General features: G+C 54.9%; 1 protein-coding gene across 6 annotated transcripts; it reads left to right on the forward strand.

The window, feature by feature from the left end:
• Positions 1-1,222: 1,222 nt before the first annotated feature.
• Positions 1,223-9,414, forward strand: Sh2b1 (SH2B adaptor protein 1). 6 transcript variants are annotated; one of them, XM_087908456.1, is made up of 10 exons: positions 1,501-1,637; positions 3,530-4,560; positions 4,841-4,942; positions 5,126-5,217; positions 5,328-5,503; positions 7,092-7,295; positions 7,460-7,671; positions 7,771-7,939; positions 8,363-8,462; positions 8,639-8,803. In XM_087908456.1, the coding sequence occupies exons 2-10, from the start codon at positions 3,619-3,621 to the stop codon at positions 8,655-8,657; spliced, it is 2,016 nt and encodes a 671-aa protein (XP_087764582.1). In that variant the 5' UTR covers positions 1,501-1,637; positions 3,530-3,618; the 3' UTR covers positions 8,658-8,803. The 6 variants fall into 6 exon arrangements, with proteins under 6 accessions (XP_087764578.1, XP_087764582.1, XP_087764581.1 ...); XM_087908455.1 differs by having other exon boundaries at positions 7,771-7,992; positions 8,639-8,778; XM_087908452.1 differs by lacking the exons at positions 1,501-1,637; positions 8,363-8,462 and adding an exon at positions 1,223-1,435 and having other exon boundaries at positions 8,639-9,414.
• Positions 9,415-13,507: the final 4,093 nt, after the last annotated feature.

Here is a 13,507-nt window from a genome sequence, read left to right on the forward strand (position 1 = left end):
AATTATTTTTTTCAAAACAGGATTTCTCTGTGTAGCCCTGACTGTCCTGAAACTCGATCTATAGACCAGGCTGGCCTCGAACTCAGTGATTCAACTGCCTCCCAAGTGCTGGAATTAAAGGCATGAACCACCACTTCCCCGCTTAAGTTTTTTTTTAAATTAATATTATTTATTTTAGCTGTGTGTTTTGCCTGCCTGTGTATCCCTGTGGAGGTCGGAAGAGAGCATTGGATTCCCTGGAACTGGAGTTACAGTTCTGAACCATCATGTAGGTGTTGGGGATTGAACCTGGGTTCTCTGCAAGAGCAGCCATTGCTCTTAATCATTTAGCTCTCTTCCCAGTCCCGTAATTCATTTAAATTTTATTATTACTATTGTGTGTATACGGGGTGGGGGGGGGGAACGACACACAAGCATGTAAGGCATGTTGGCGATCAGAAGACACCTTTCCAGCGTGCTTTCTCTTTCTACAGTGTGTTCTGGGGATGGAACTCTGGTCATCAGGCTTGCATAGCAAACACAAGCACTTTTATACACCGAGTCATCTCACTAGCCTGGTTCTGGAAATTTTACCGGAGATCTCAGAAATGAGGGATGCTCCTTAAACTAAGTTACTAAGCTATGAGGACTTATTTGAATACGGACAAAAAGCTATCTTGCCACCAAGAGATAAGAGCCGGTCTGTGGGTGAAGACAAATGCATAAGAAAAGTACAATCACAGATGGTGACAGCAGTATCTTTTGGCCTGGGTCAACGATCGCAATTTACTCTGGCTTTTTCAATTGCTTAAACCGTAGTGAAGCTGTATCAATGCGAGTCTGGATTGCTATAGAGTATTTGTGCGCGAGGTTTCAACAACGTTTTGTACCGTCTGGTCTTCATCCCTGTAATTAGCCTTGAAGAGTCGCTTGAGCTTCAAGTTCTATGTCCACGCATCTCCTGATGTCCCCCAAGCATGTCAGAAACTGACCTCGCTATTGCCGCCCCATCTTTAGGTCCTGCCTAAGGTGGAGCCCTTCTGGACCACCACGTCCCTTTCCTCTGAAAAGCCAAGGTCGTAAGTTCAGACTCCGCCGGGCTCTTTCGGCTTCCCAAGGTCACCGTTTCTTCGGCCGCCCAACTCCCTGGGGGCGGTGTCCGTGTCCCCCTCAGTGCAGGACCAGGCGCTCTAGGCTGCAGCCAGCTCTTCAAAGAGCTTTATCATCTCGCTGATTTCCCTCCCGGGCGGCTACTCTCTCCGCTCAGGTGCCTTCTCTATGGTTGCCTTATCGCCTTTGCCTCGAATTCGCTTCGGAGGATGCTCGGCCGGGACCCAACTCCTTCCCACAGTTGTCTCAATGATCCCTTTTAGTTCCAACTGCAGAGGCCACGGAGTTCGGTGAGACCCGCGTCAGGCTGGCTCCTCAAAGTTCTGCACCGAGAACGATGGCGGAAGTGAGTACGTAGGTGCCCTCCCTCTCTCTGCTCTTCTCTATGGTCGCTTCCTTCCGCGTCGGGAAAACCCGTCCCGGCGCCTGCGCAGAAGCGCGTGCTGAGAGCTCGTCGCGGAGGCGGGGGGCACTGGGAGCGGGAGCTGCGGCCGACGCCGCCGCCGCTACCGCCGCCGCCGGAGCTGAGCGCGGGGACCGAGATGCAGGTGGGACCGGAACCGGAACCCCCCTATTCAAGTGTCTCTATTCTCTCCGGGACTCGACCCTGGTGCCTGAGGAACCTGGGCGGGGGTGGGCGTGGGGGTTCGGAGCTGGAGGGGTGCTTGGCTCCGGAGAGGGCTGCAGATAGGGCTGGTCCCCCGGAGTCTCCGACCTCGGGGTATGTGGAGGGTGTCCAGCGATTAGGATCGGATCTGAGTGATTGACCACGGGGCCTGGAGGGTCCAAACGTGGAGCGCAGCCTGCACCCTCCGCCACCCGCCCTTCTGGAATGTCAGAACTAAGCCAAGAGGCAGGTGCACAGGGAAATTGTGACTGAACCTTCTTGGCAGAAGAGAAACTGAGTCACCAGTCCAGGAACCGCAGGGTCAGCGAGCCTTCATGAAGGGGGCTGGGTCGGCCAGTGGTGCCGAGGGCTGGGTGGGCCTGTGTGAGCCGAGGTAGCCTCTGGCTGGGGACTGTCTCTGCTGTGCCTGCACCTCTTGGCCCGGTTCCCCTGTGCTCTGTGACTCCCGCATCTCCTGGCAGCTTCTCCCTGGTTTGGAGTTTTCCCTGTGGTTGGGGCCATCGGAGTGTGTAAGGCTTAGGCCAAGGAGGAAGGGGAGGAGGGTCTCTGACTTACAGCCTTGGTCGTGGGTTTGATGAGGAGATGGACATTACTGGTAGTTTGGGGAGACAGACTTTCCTGAGCTGTCCTGGGCAGTCATCTCGTAGGGCAGGACCACTCGTCGAAGAACTATTGGTTGTAAATTTCATGCCTGTCTCTGCCACTTTCTCGTGGTGACTGAGTTGTGACACCATCAGAAGCTGTCCCCTCTAGTTTCTCTTAGAGCCAGCGGGACCCATATACTACTGTTCTCCCCCATAGACATCGTGAAGAGGACAGTTGTGTCTTGTGTGCTTACTTTGTGTCTAGCACAGACATGTACCCTGTCATTTCATGTCTCCTGACAGCGGTAGCAGGTCGAGATTACTAGCTGTGTTTCACACATGCAAAAGCTGGGCGCACACAGCTAACAGGTGGGCTGAGCTGGGCTTCACCAAGTCTCACAAGCTTTAGGGCATATTCCCCAGGGAGAGAAAGTCTTGAGCCCCAGCTGCTTGTGATGTTTTCCTTATGTGGCCAGTAAAGACTTGCCCTTAACCAACACACCATCTCTTTTTCTCTAGTGCTCCTGCCAGACAACTCTAGACTAAAGGGGACCCAGAGGTTGGTCTTTAGACAGTCCGAAGCTCCATATAGGGCTTAAGTGCTGGGTTGTAGGATATGCTTCAAAGACAGTCATTGGACTCAGGAAGCAATGTCTTTGAACTCTGTAATTCCTGCACCCCGTTGGCCCCGCTGAGACCAGAGCAATAGAAGCTGTGGTTGACGCTGGTCCAGCCAGCCCCTGGAGACTAGACCTATGCAGTGGAAAACACAGTAGACTCTGAATTCTGGAATTTGTTTGACGTCTCTGTTTCCTCATCCAAAGAGGTTATTGAGTTTTCCAGGGAATGGTAAAATGACCTTGTGGAACGGGCTGGAGTGACGTATGAAAAGTGTGTTGTAGTTAGGGAAGGCTTTGCTTGACAAGGGACAGTGGTGATCTGTAAGGTCCTCTGCGGTGTAAGATGCTTCGAGGCCCTCTCTTTCCTGGATTCCTCAGCAGAGGGAGTAGTAGCAAAGGCAGCAGGAAAAGATGCTGGGTGGACATTGGGCTGGGCATCCCTTATCCCTGGAGTATATGTGGGGTGTAGATCTTGGGCAAAGCAGTTTAGTTCTCTTCTTCCGTTGCCCCTGAGGAATCTGGGTGGGAGTTCCTGGTTTGGGCCGGGACACGCCCCAGTCTCACCTCTGCAGTGATTCAATGTATATGCTTTTTTCTTCCTTCTACAGCTGTTGCCGTTCACCCCGTGTCTTCTGGCCACTTTCTCCTTTGCTGCCCCTCCTCACAGGCTGCCGTTGTCCTCCTCCTGGGGCCCATCATGAATGGTGCCCCTTCCCCGGAGGATGGGGCCTTCCCTTCTCCGCCAGCTCTGCCACCACCCCCTCCCCCAAGTTGGCAAGAGTTCTGTGAGTCCCATGCGAGGGCTGCTGCCCTGGATCTCGCCCGCCGTTTTCGCCTCTACCTGGCCTCCCACCCACAGTATGCAGAGCCTGGGGCAGAAGCCGCCTTTTCTGGCCGTTTTGCTGAGCTGTTCCTGCAGCACTTCGAAGCTGAGGTGGCCCGGGCCTCGGGCTCACTCTCCCCACCTGTCCTGGCCCCACTGAGCCCTGGTGTGGAGACTGCACCACCACATGACTTGTCCATTGAAAGCTGCAGGGTCGGCGGGCCCTTGGCTGTGTTGGGCCCTTCTCGATCTTCGGAGGACCTAGCTGGCCCCCTCCCTTCCTCAGTCTCTTCCTCCTCTACAACGTCCTCAAAGCCGAAACTCAAGAAACGCTTTTCCCTCCGCTCCGTGGGTCGCTCAGTCAGAGGTTCTGTACGAGGCATCCTTCAGTGGCGGGGGGCCGTTGACTCTTCCTCCCCAACTGGGCCTCTGGAGACCACATCGGGCCCTCCAGTCCTAGGTGGAAACAGCAACTCCAACTCCTCTGGTGGTGCTGGGACAGTTGGTAGGGGCCTGGCTAGTGATGGCACAGCTCCTGGGGAGAGATGGACTCACCGCTTTGAGAGGCTGAGACTGAGCCGTGGAGGGGGAGCCTTGAAAGACGGAGCGGGAATCGTACAGAGAGAAGAGCTGCTTAGTTTCATGGGGGCTGAAGAAGCTGCCCCTGACCCAGCAGGAGTGGGTCGTGGAGGAGGGGCAGCCGGACTGACCTCAGGGGGAGGAGGGCAGCCTCAGTGGCAGAAGTGTCGCCTACTGCTCCGAAGTGAAGGAGAAGGAGGAGGAGGAAGTCGCTTGGAGTTCTTCGTACCACCCAAGGTGAGCCCATAGGAGAGTGGGTGGCCGGAAGTGACAGTAGCTGAAGAGGTCATGCGGCTCTGTAGATAGCCTTGGTGTTGGAACCTATGTACTCAGGGTTGCCGTCCTGGATTTAGTGCCAACTGTGGGCTCTCAAGTCAGTTAGTTGCCTTGGTGGATCTGAGACCAAACAGCTGTTAACTGTTTCACCTTACCTAGGCAGGAAAGGTGGGTGAATGGAGCGGGGACAGCTGGCCTTGGCCACACTAAAAGATTGATTCTTATTCCCTTTCCCACCTAGGCATCCCGGCCCCGACTCAGCATTCCCTGTTCTACTATCACTGATGTCCGCACAGCCACGGCCCTAGAGATGCCAGACAGGGAGAACACGTTTGTGGTTAAGGTAGGTCTAAGCTCTGCCCCTAGAGAGTGCTTGTGCTTGAGAGAATGCTTTTGATAGATTTAGGCAAGTGTCTTTGGGAGCAGGATGAATATATGACAGGACAGCTGTGCCTGCAGCTGTGGGATATGACCTGTAGGCCTCCTGCCCCTGCCCTGGATGAAGCCCCACCTCTTGGCCCTGTAGGTAGAAGGCCCTTCAGAGTACATTCTGGAGACGACTGATGCACTTCATGTGAAGGCCTGGGTGTCGGACATCCAGGAGTGCCTAAGCCCTGGGTAAGAAGCTTGCTTCTGTGCTGGAGGGGATCTGGAGGTGGGTAGGGAAGCAGCCTTGTGCCTTTCTCTTGGTGATTTTCTCCCCAGCACCACTTTCCCTGTCTTTGTAGACCCTGCCCTGCTATCAGCCCCCGTCCCATGACCCTTCCCCTGGCCCCCGGGACCTCCTTCCTCACAAAGGATAACACAGACAGCCTGGAGTTGCCCTGCCTGAATCATTCAGAGAGTCTGCCCAGCCAGGATCTGCTGCTGGGAGCCAGCGAGAGTAACGACCGCCTGTCACAGGGTAAGGTAGAGCCTTTGAGAGCCACTGGGCCAGATTCTTACTTCCTAGCTGCTCTACCGACAGCCTACTGACTGCTTGTTTCTTGTCTCTGGGCATACCATGTGCTGTTACGTCATTGCTGACCATTACTTTCACCACTGTGCATGGGCTCCACCAAACCCCTCTCCAACCTCTTTCACTCAGCCCTTTGACTTTTCCATAAGCCTGCAGACTTCCAGAGTACCTTGTGGACACCTTTGTTTGAGTCTGGTCATGCATCTCGGCATGTCAGTGACCTTTGCACTTTTTCTTTTGGTCTGACGTAACACTCATGTACTCAGAAAGATACATATCTGTCTGGCCTAACTCACCTTCTAGACTCTGCTTCCACTTTACCCTTTTCTTCTGACCCTTGGTTTTGAGTTTCAGCTTCACAGTGCCTGGTATACAAGCTGCATTCAGTCAGCAAAAGAGCTCTGATAGATAGGGATTGCTAGAGCTAGCATAGCCCTTACATCAGATTGCAAGTAGCTAAGACCACAGGGCGGAAATGGATTTCCTGAAGTTTCTGACAAAGATGGGCTATGCTAACCTAGTTCCTGACATGCCTCTTTTCTAAGTGATATGGTGATATGTCTGCTGGCCTAGGCCTGAGGTTTGGCAGATGTTCAGTTAGGCCCTAGTATATCACTGGCTGCATGCTAGGCTTTGGAGTGGATGGAGAACTCAGGTATTTCAAAGGGGTCTTTGGTCTCCTTGGGTTTGCTGTAGCTGAATTGGTAAGACCTTATTTCCGATAAAAAGCAGTTCTCCAAAATGGGGAGTCTGCTTAGTGTCCTCTGAGCAGCCCAAGCCAGGAGCATCTTGGGAAGTCAGGAGGAAGAGAACAAGGAGATAGAATAGGCAGGATGCTACACAGAGGAGGTGAGGGAAGAGAGTGGCTTCAAGGACACCAGGACTGGGAGTACCAGATGCATGAAAAGTACATAGGCTAACGTGACTAAAGGAAAAAACTCACGGGGAGTAAAAGTAAAAACTGAGTTGATTCAGCCTAAGGGGTTAATGGGAAAGAGGATTTTCCCCTTTTGTCAGTGATGACTGAGCCAGGACTTTGGTCTTGGTAGGCAAGCACTCTGTCACGGAAGTGTGTTCCCAACTCTTGTGTGTGCTTTAGACTGACCTGCAAGCCTCCAGCCTCAGCCTTTTGAGTGCTCGGCACAGGAGTGTACCTCATGACAAGAGTTTTTGATGTGCTTCAAATCAGTAGTTTTCTTTCCTAGTCTGAGTAGAGGGCTCCTTTCTAACGTGGACATTTTTCAGGGCTTCTATCCCTCACCCCACCAACTATTGCAATAATTTTTCAGCTGTTGATTCAGAAAAGACATAGGGACATTTGGATTCTAGGACCTCCTCGAAATAACCATGGTCTCTCAGCAGTGCAAGCAGTGTAAGTCAGAACCATCGTAAAAATCCATCAGGGTCAGTCCTCTAGAGGTGTGCGGGGGCTGGGCACACAAGTGGACAGCCAACGGGGAGATGGTAGGAGCCCAGGCATCTAGAAGAGGAACCTGTGGCGTTCTCAAGTTGGGCCTCCTCCATTTTCTTTCAGGGGCTTATGGGGGCCTTTCCGACCGGCCGTCAGCATCCTTCTCCCCTAGCTCTGCCTCCATTGCTGCCTCCCACTTTGACTCAATGGAACTGCTTCCTCCAGAATTGCCCCCTCGCATTCCCATTGAGGAGGGACCCCCAGCAGGGACAGTTCATCCCCTCTCAACCCCCTACCCTCCCCTGGATACTCCAGAAGCAGCCACAGGTATTAGGTGCATGTGTATCTGTCTTTGGTTTTTGGTCCTGAATTGGAACTGGAGGGGTCAAACCCAGGAGCAGCTGGTGACCTGGCTGGGGAGGAGGTGTCTCAAGGGGAACAAGGTTAGGAAGAAACCTCTGACAGCTGGTTTCCCCTCTCTCCTCCTGCAGGGTCATTCCTGTTCCAGGGGGAGTCCGAGGGAGCTGAGGGGGATCAGCCCCTCTCAGGATATCCTTGGTTCCATGGCATGCTCTCTCGACTCAAGGCTGCCCAGTTAGTGCTGGAAGGAGGCACTGGCTCCCATGGTGTCTTCCTGGTACGTCAGAGTGAGACAAGACGTGGTGAATATGTCCTCACTTTCAACTTCCAGGGCAAGGCCAAGGTGAGTGAGTGGTCCTGGAGAACTGTCGGGCGGTGTTGGGGTGGGTGTGGAAGAGCCCTTGTCCCGGAGCTCCCGCCTTACTGCTCATCCTGCCCTCAGCACCTGCGTTTGTCACTGAATGAGGAGGGTCAGTGCCGGGTTCAGCACCTGTGGTTCCAGTCCATTTTCGATATGCTTGAGCACTTCCGGGTGCATCCCATCCCTCTGGAGTCTGGCGGCTCCAGTGATGTTGTCCTTGTCAGCTATGTGCCCTCCCAGCGGCAGCAGGGTGAGCAGAGCAGGTCTGCAGGGGAGGAGGTGCCCGTGCACCCAAGAAGTGAGGTGTGTGTGCCAGGAAGACGGGGTGGGGGGTTGGAGGAGAGGCCCTGGTAGTGGGGTACAGGGCGGTCGAGGTACCTGGGCAAGGGCCTGCAGGGACTATGGAAGGCTGACAGGATACAGGCAGGCAGAGGCTCCTCATGGGGCCGCGGGTGGTAGAGAGTCGGGTGGTGCATTCCCATTCCATCGGATCCTCCCGCTCCATCATTGTCTGTCTCCTCCACCCATCCTCCTTGGCCTTGTCTTTGACCTTTTGGGGAATTCGTGGTCTGTTCCCCCTCCTTCCTCCCTTGATGTCTGATGTCCCTGTCTGATCTCTCACTTTCCCCCACCCCACCATCCCATCTATCCCCACGTTGCCCCTCCCCCCCAGGCCGGGAGCAGGCTGGGAGCCATGCAGGGGTGTGCGAGGGCGACCGATGCTACCCCGATGCCTCCTCCACCCTCCTGCCCTTCGGAGCGAGTGACTGTGTGTAAGTGTGGTCCTCTCACCGCCGCCCATGATTCATCTTCCATGGAGGGGGGTTGCTCAGGAGATGGGATATGGGAGATAGCACATGGCTCCTTGGGGAGGACAAGCAAAGGGGAGGCCACCACAAGAACTCACTTCCTTCCACAATCAATGTGTCTTCTTACCATTCCTATCCAGAACGGAACACCTCCCGTGACCCAACCCAGCCCCCTGAACCCCCTTCATGGACAGATCCCCCACATCCTGGGGCAGAAGAGGCGTCGGGGGCGTCAGAAGTGGCGGCCACCACAGCCGCAGCAGCCAAAGAGAGGCAAGAGAAAGAGAAAGCGGGCGGTGGAGGGGTCCAGGAAGAGCTGGTCCCCATGGCTGAGCTGGTCCCCATGGTTGAATTGGAAGAGGCCATAGCACCAGGCACTGAGGCTCAGGGTGGCCCTGGCACTGGTGGAGACTTGGGGGTGTCCCTAATGGTGCAGCTCCAGCAGCTACCACTAGGGGGCAATGGAGAAGAAGGGGGCCACCCCCGAGCCATTAATAACCAGTACTCCTTTGTGTGAGATACCTGCCCACCCTCCATTTTCCTGCTCCAGCCTTAAGTTGTGAGACTGGGCTGGGTAGGGACACTGAGGAAAGTGGGAGTCCCCTCCCCACATGCTTCCTGACCCTTGTCATCCAAGGGCATATATGTTGGTACAAGTAGAGGTTCAAGAGCCCTGTTAAGTCCCCAGTTACTACACTACAGGTGCCCTTGCCCCGAGGCCAAGGACTTGGGCTCCATTACCTCCCTGAGGGGCTCTCATGGTCAGCCCCATCCTTGGGGGCTATTTCCCCACTAATAACCCCCAACCCAAGCAAGGGTGAGGGGGAAGGGCTGTCAGTTATATTAAGGTTGTTGTTGTTGTTTTAAACAAAATGGAAAAGCGTAAATAAATAAAGGGTTTATCTTAGTTCCATCATGATGGCTCTGGCTAGTGTTTGGAGTGGGACTTGGGACAGATAAAATTGTCTCCAGTGGCCGGGCAGTGGTGGCGCACGCCTTTAATCCCAGCACTCGGGAAGCAGAGACAGGTAGATCTTGTGAGTTCAAGAACTATGGAGAAACCCTATCTCGAAAAACCAAAATCTGTGTCAAGTGGATAAGGCTGTCTTCTGAGCTCACAGAGCTGGCCTGGGCAGTCCTTTTCACTCTAGTCTAAGGCCTTTGGAACCACGCCTCTGTAGTTCACTTGGTTTGCAGAGCTCAACGGTTCTTCGTGGGGGTTCCAGCGTGTTTTCTTTAGGGGTGAAGGTTTCTTTGAAGACAGTGTCTCATTATGTAACCAGAACTTGTGATCCCCCTGCCTCAGCCTCCTGGAGCTGAATGGATCACACTGCCACACCTGCCGCTTGTTCTTTAATGCGGTGAGACAGTGAAAGATGGATTTCTGCTCACCCGAGGCCTTTGCTGCGCTGAAGGTTTTGAGTGAAAGCTCCCATCCTAGGAAGAAAGTAGGTAGAAGGAGGCGCTGGAGTGACACGAGCTTACTGCAGCCGCCCACGGCTGACTGCAGAGGGTCTCAGGCTGATTGGCTCCTTTGTTAGAGCCTGGATGACAGTACTGGCTCTGGGTCCTGGTGCTGACTCTCATTTGCTATATGGACCTGGGGGCACGGCAAGTGACTCTGGGCCTTGGCATCCTCCATGAAATGTGAAATTTCATCTTGGTACTGCTGACATGACTTGGCTAAATGTTTGTCTCTGAGTTTATACATGTCTCAAAGCATTCCTTGAAAGTCACAAGTTCCAAGCTGGGCAATGGTGGTGCACACCTTTAAACCTAGCACTTGGGAGACAGAGGCAGGTGGATCTCTGTTCAAGGCCAGCCTGGTCTACAGAGTGAATTCTGGGACAGCCAGGGTGACACAGAGAAACCTTGTCTCAAAAAAACCAAAAAAGAAGAGAATTAAAAACGAAAGTCACAAATTCCAGTTGTCTGGGTGTAGCTTCTACACATTCCCCTTCCCTGAGGTCCAGGCTGTTGGCATGGGGTTTACAACCACTACCGCCACCACCAAACTCCCAGTTTTTGCTATAGACCCTGCCCTGAATACATCTTTCAGCACCGCATCTATGCTCTCCAGCAGGGGTGCCCTGGCATCCCAGTTTAGAAGTGGGGGCAGGGGTGCTAGAAGGAAAGCAGGATCTGAAGACTGCTGTTACCTTAGGCCCTCCCTCCCACCTTACCACTGGCTCGCCCCCTCCCCCACCTGGTGTGCCACCTTCCCTCCCACCTTACCATTGGCTCGCCCCCTCCCCTGGGAAAGTGGAGTGGCCGATCTTCTGTCCCTCAGCCTGTGCCCCACCTCCAAGAGGCCCTACCCACGCTCATGACCTTGCTATTCTGAGCCCTGTGTTGGTTCTGTGGGGAGATGGACAGGAGACAGCTGAACTCATAGGCTATCTAGGGTGGGGGTTGGTTGGGGGAAGCCTGCTGGCTCTTGTTTTACCTCATCCCTGGGGCTCCCCAAATCTTGGCCTTGAGTAGGGTTTGAATTGGCCTGTTGTGGAGGTTGGGCTGGACGGAGGGCAGCTTTAGACCTGTGCTGTGTTCTCCAAGTGAGACTGTTAGACAGCCAATGGCCAGTGAGACCTGTAACCCTCAGAGTGGGAAGATCTGATCCTCTAATCCCATGGCAACTGGAGCTCAGATGCTCCCCTCCCCTGTGCCCTGCCACCTTCAGGGACTTGCCATCCTGGAGTGGGCAGAAAGACACCCCCAGACTACCATGTCCTGGTTACAAGAGCCCGAGAGACAGTAAGATGCCTCTAGGTATTTGTGGACAGGGATGGGCCAGGCTCTGCCTTCATGCCCTTCACGACCTGCCCGCTCCCTCTCCTCCACCTCAGAACTCAGGAACAAGAACACCTTTAGTCTTGGTGTAGTGGGGTGTGGTCTGGAATGGCCTCATCTGCTCCCTTTCCACCGCAGGTCACAGTGCGGTGAGGTAGGTATCCCTGGAGCTCTGGACTGGTAGCTTTCGCTCTGGCCTTCATTTATCTATCTGGGAAGCTGGAAGAGGTAGACACGAATAACCTCAAAGAGCCTCTTTGGCAGGAGTGTCCTGTAAAGCCTGCCTTCTTCCCTCAGTCAACTCCTTTGAAGCTCTCACGTCCCTACTCCCCCTCTCCATGTTTGGGCATTCCTGCTGCTGGAGGACAGTGGCCCTGTGGCTCCTGTCGCTCCTCCAGCTGCTGCTGGGGAGAAGCCAGCGAGGGCCCCAGCCTCCATGGCTGCTCGGCCTGCTTCTGGCTGGAGATGGAGGGTCCTGGGCCAGGTGGAGATGCCCGTGGATGTGACCCCCTATATTCCCACCCCATTGTCTAAGTCCCTCCACCTCAGGTCACAGCAGGACTCTACTTCAAGGGAGGGGCTTGTGGGAGCTGTGAAAAGAGGGCGGGAAGGGACACCTTGTCCTCATTTCACCCTTCCCCCCAGTCTGGGCAGAAGGCAGGATGGAGCTGAGGCTCAGTCCTTCATTTCTTCCTATCCGTGTTGGCCACCCTGGCCCCAAACAAGTGGGGCTTCTTTTTGTTCTTCTGGGCTCTGCTTCTGGTATCATTCTGTCTGTGTGCTGGAGCCCTGGTGTGGGAAGTGCTTATTGGTTCTTTTCAGGGAAACTGAGGCCTGGGTAGAAGTGGGACCAGCGCTCTAGGGCTGCAATGCTGCAGGCCCTCACTGACCTTTTAATCTCGACTCCCATGGAAACTTCTCTGCCTCAGTTTCCACCCTGCTTGCATCCTGGCTGATGTACCTTGCCTGCTCCTCCAGCAGTTGCCTTGGTGGAAACCAAAAAATGCCCCAGTGGTGAACCGGGGTCGGGAAGGGTGGTGCAGAGCAGCTGCTTTTCAGGGGAAGCTGACACCCAGACCAGCCCTTCAGCAACAACTTGTGGCTTTGCACCCAGCCCCTGGGGCCACGCCCACCTGACTGCCACTGCCAGCCTCCTGCTGTTTCTTTTCCCTCTTCTCCTCAGACGTAGTCTCTGGGCCGCCTCTGCTCCTACCTCAGTTCTGTGCTCCTTTCTTCATCTCTACCCCTCGCTCCCTCTCTGGAGCCTCTACTTCACCCAGCGTCAGGGGTCCTGTGCCCGGGCCCTCTGGCGTGGGGCAGGCCCGGCTCTAAAGCACTCCTACCACCAGGCCTGATCCTCACTCCCTCTGTGGACTGTTGCTTCAGGGCCAGAGCTGCTGAGACCCCTACACCTCTGGGATTAAAGGCCAGTGTGTGATGAGGAAATCCTCATTCCCCTGCCTCACCCTGAAACTTATCCCTCCCCCTCTGCCATCAGCACATTCTGTAGCCTCTTGGGTTACCTGACTGCTTGGGTGTCCCATTTTCTTCAGGGGGGGATTCCCTGCCAGTTCCCAGAGACTGAGCTACAGCGGTCGTGGCGGGGGGAGTGTAGGAGACGCAGGCAGTCCTGGCTTTGCCCGCCAGGGCCTGGACACTAAATCCCTTGTTGATGGCGGCAGCAACCCCTCCCTAGGGTAAGGTTACCATCTTCTGCCCAGTCCCCTTGACCATCTCCCTTCCCTACTTTCCCTTATCTCTCTAGAGCCACTTCCTCTGCCCCCCCCCAAAGATGCTCTCCCCTCTCCTTTGATCCCCTTGGAGCACTTCCTCTGTCCTCTGCACACACTAGGCAGGGAAGGGGCTCAGGATGGTCAAGACAGGAGAGGCCTGAGGGGCCATGAGACCTGAGGGCAGAGGGGTGTGCTTAGGGTGAGCTTGGAGTTGGGCGTTTAATGTAACCAGGGAAGTTGAGGCACCTGGGGGCAGGGTCGGTAGCAGATAACAGAAAAATGACTTTATTCCCTGCCCCCCCCTCCCTGGGGCTGGGGCCACCCTTCTGAGTGACATCCCAGGCTGCAGGCCCACTGTTCTTCTCTGTCAGCAGAAATCTCTCTCTCTTCTGACCCCTCCTGCTGGGGTCTCAGCCAGCCAATCCCTGATCTGGGGGAAGGGGGAGCCTGGCCCCCCCACTCCCTCATAAGGACCAGCTGGGGGCT

The sequence above is a fragment of the Myodes glareolus genome, chromosome 7 (genome assembly GCF_982192425.1).
Source record: "Myodes glareolus chromosome 7, mMyoGla1.1, whole genome shotgun sequence".
Lineage (NCBI taxonomy): Eukaryota > Metazoa > Chordata > Mammalia > Rodentia > Cricetidae > Myodes > Myodes glareolus.

Coding starts and splice junctions, on each gene's coding strand:
- Sh2b1 (XM_087908452.1), top strand. CDS start 3,619: ATGAATGGTGCCCCTTCCCCGGAGGATGGGGCCTTCCCTTCTCCGCCA. Junction 7,672..7,770: donor ACTTCCAGGGCAAGGCCAAG/GTGAGTGAGTGG, acceptor TCCTGCCCTCAG/CACCTGCGTTTGTCACTGAA. Junction 7,940..8,638: donor GCCCTCCCAGCGGCAGCAGG/GTGAGCAGAGCA, acceptor ATTCCTATCCAG/AACGGAACACCTCCCGTGAC.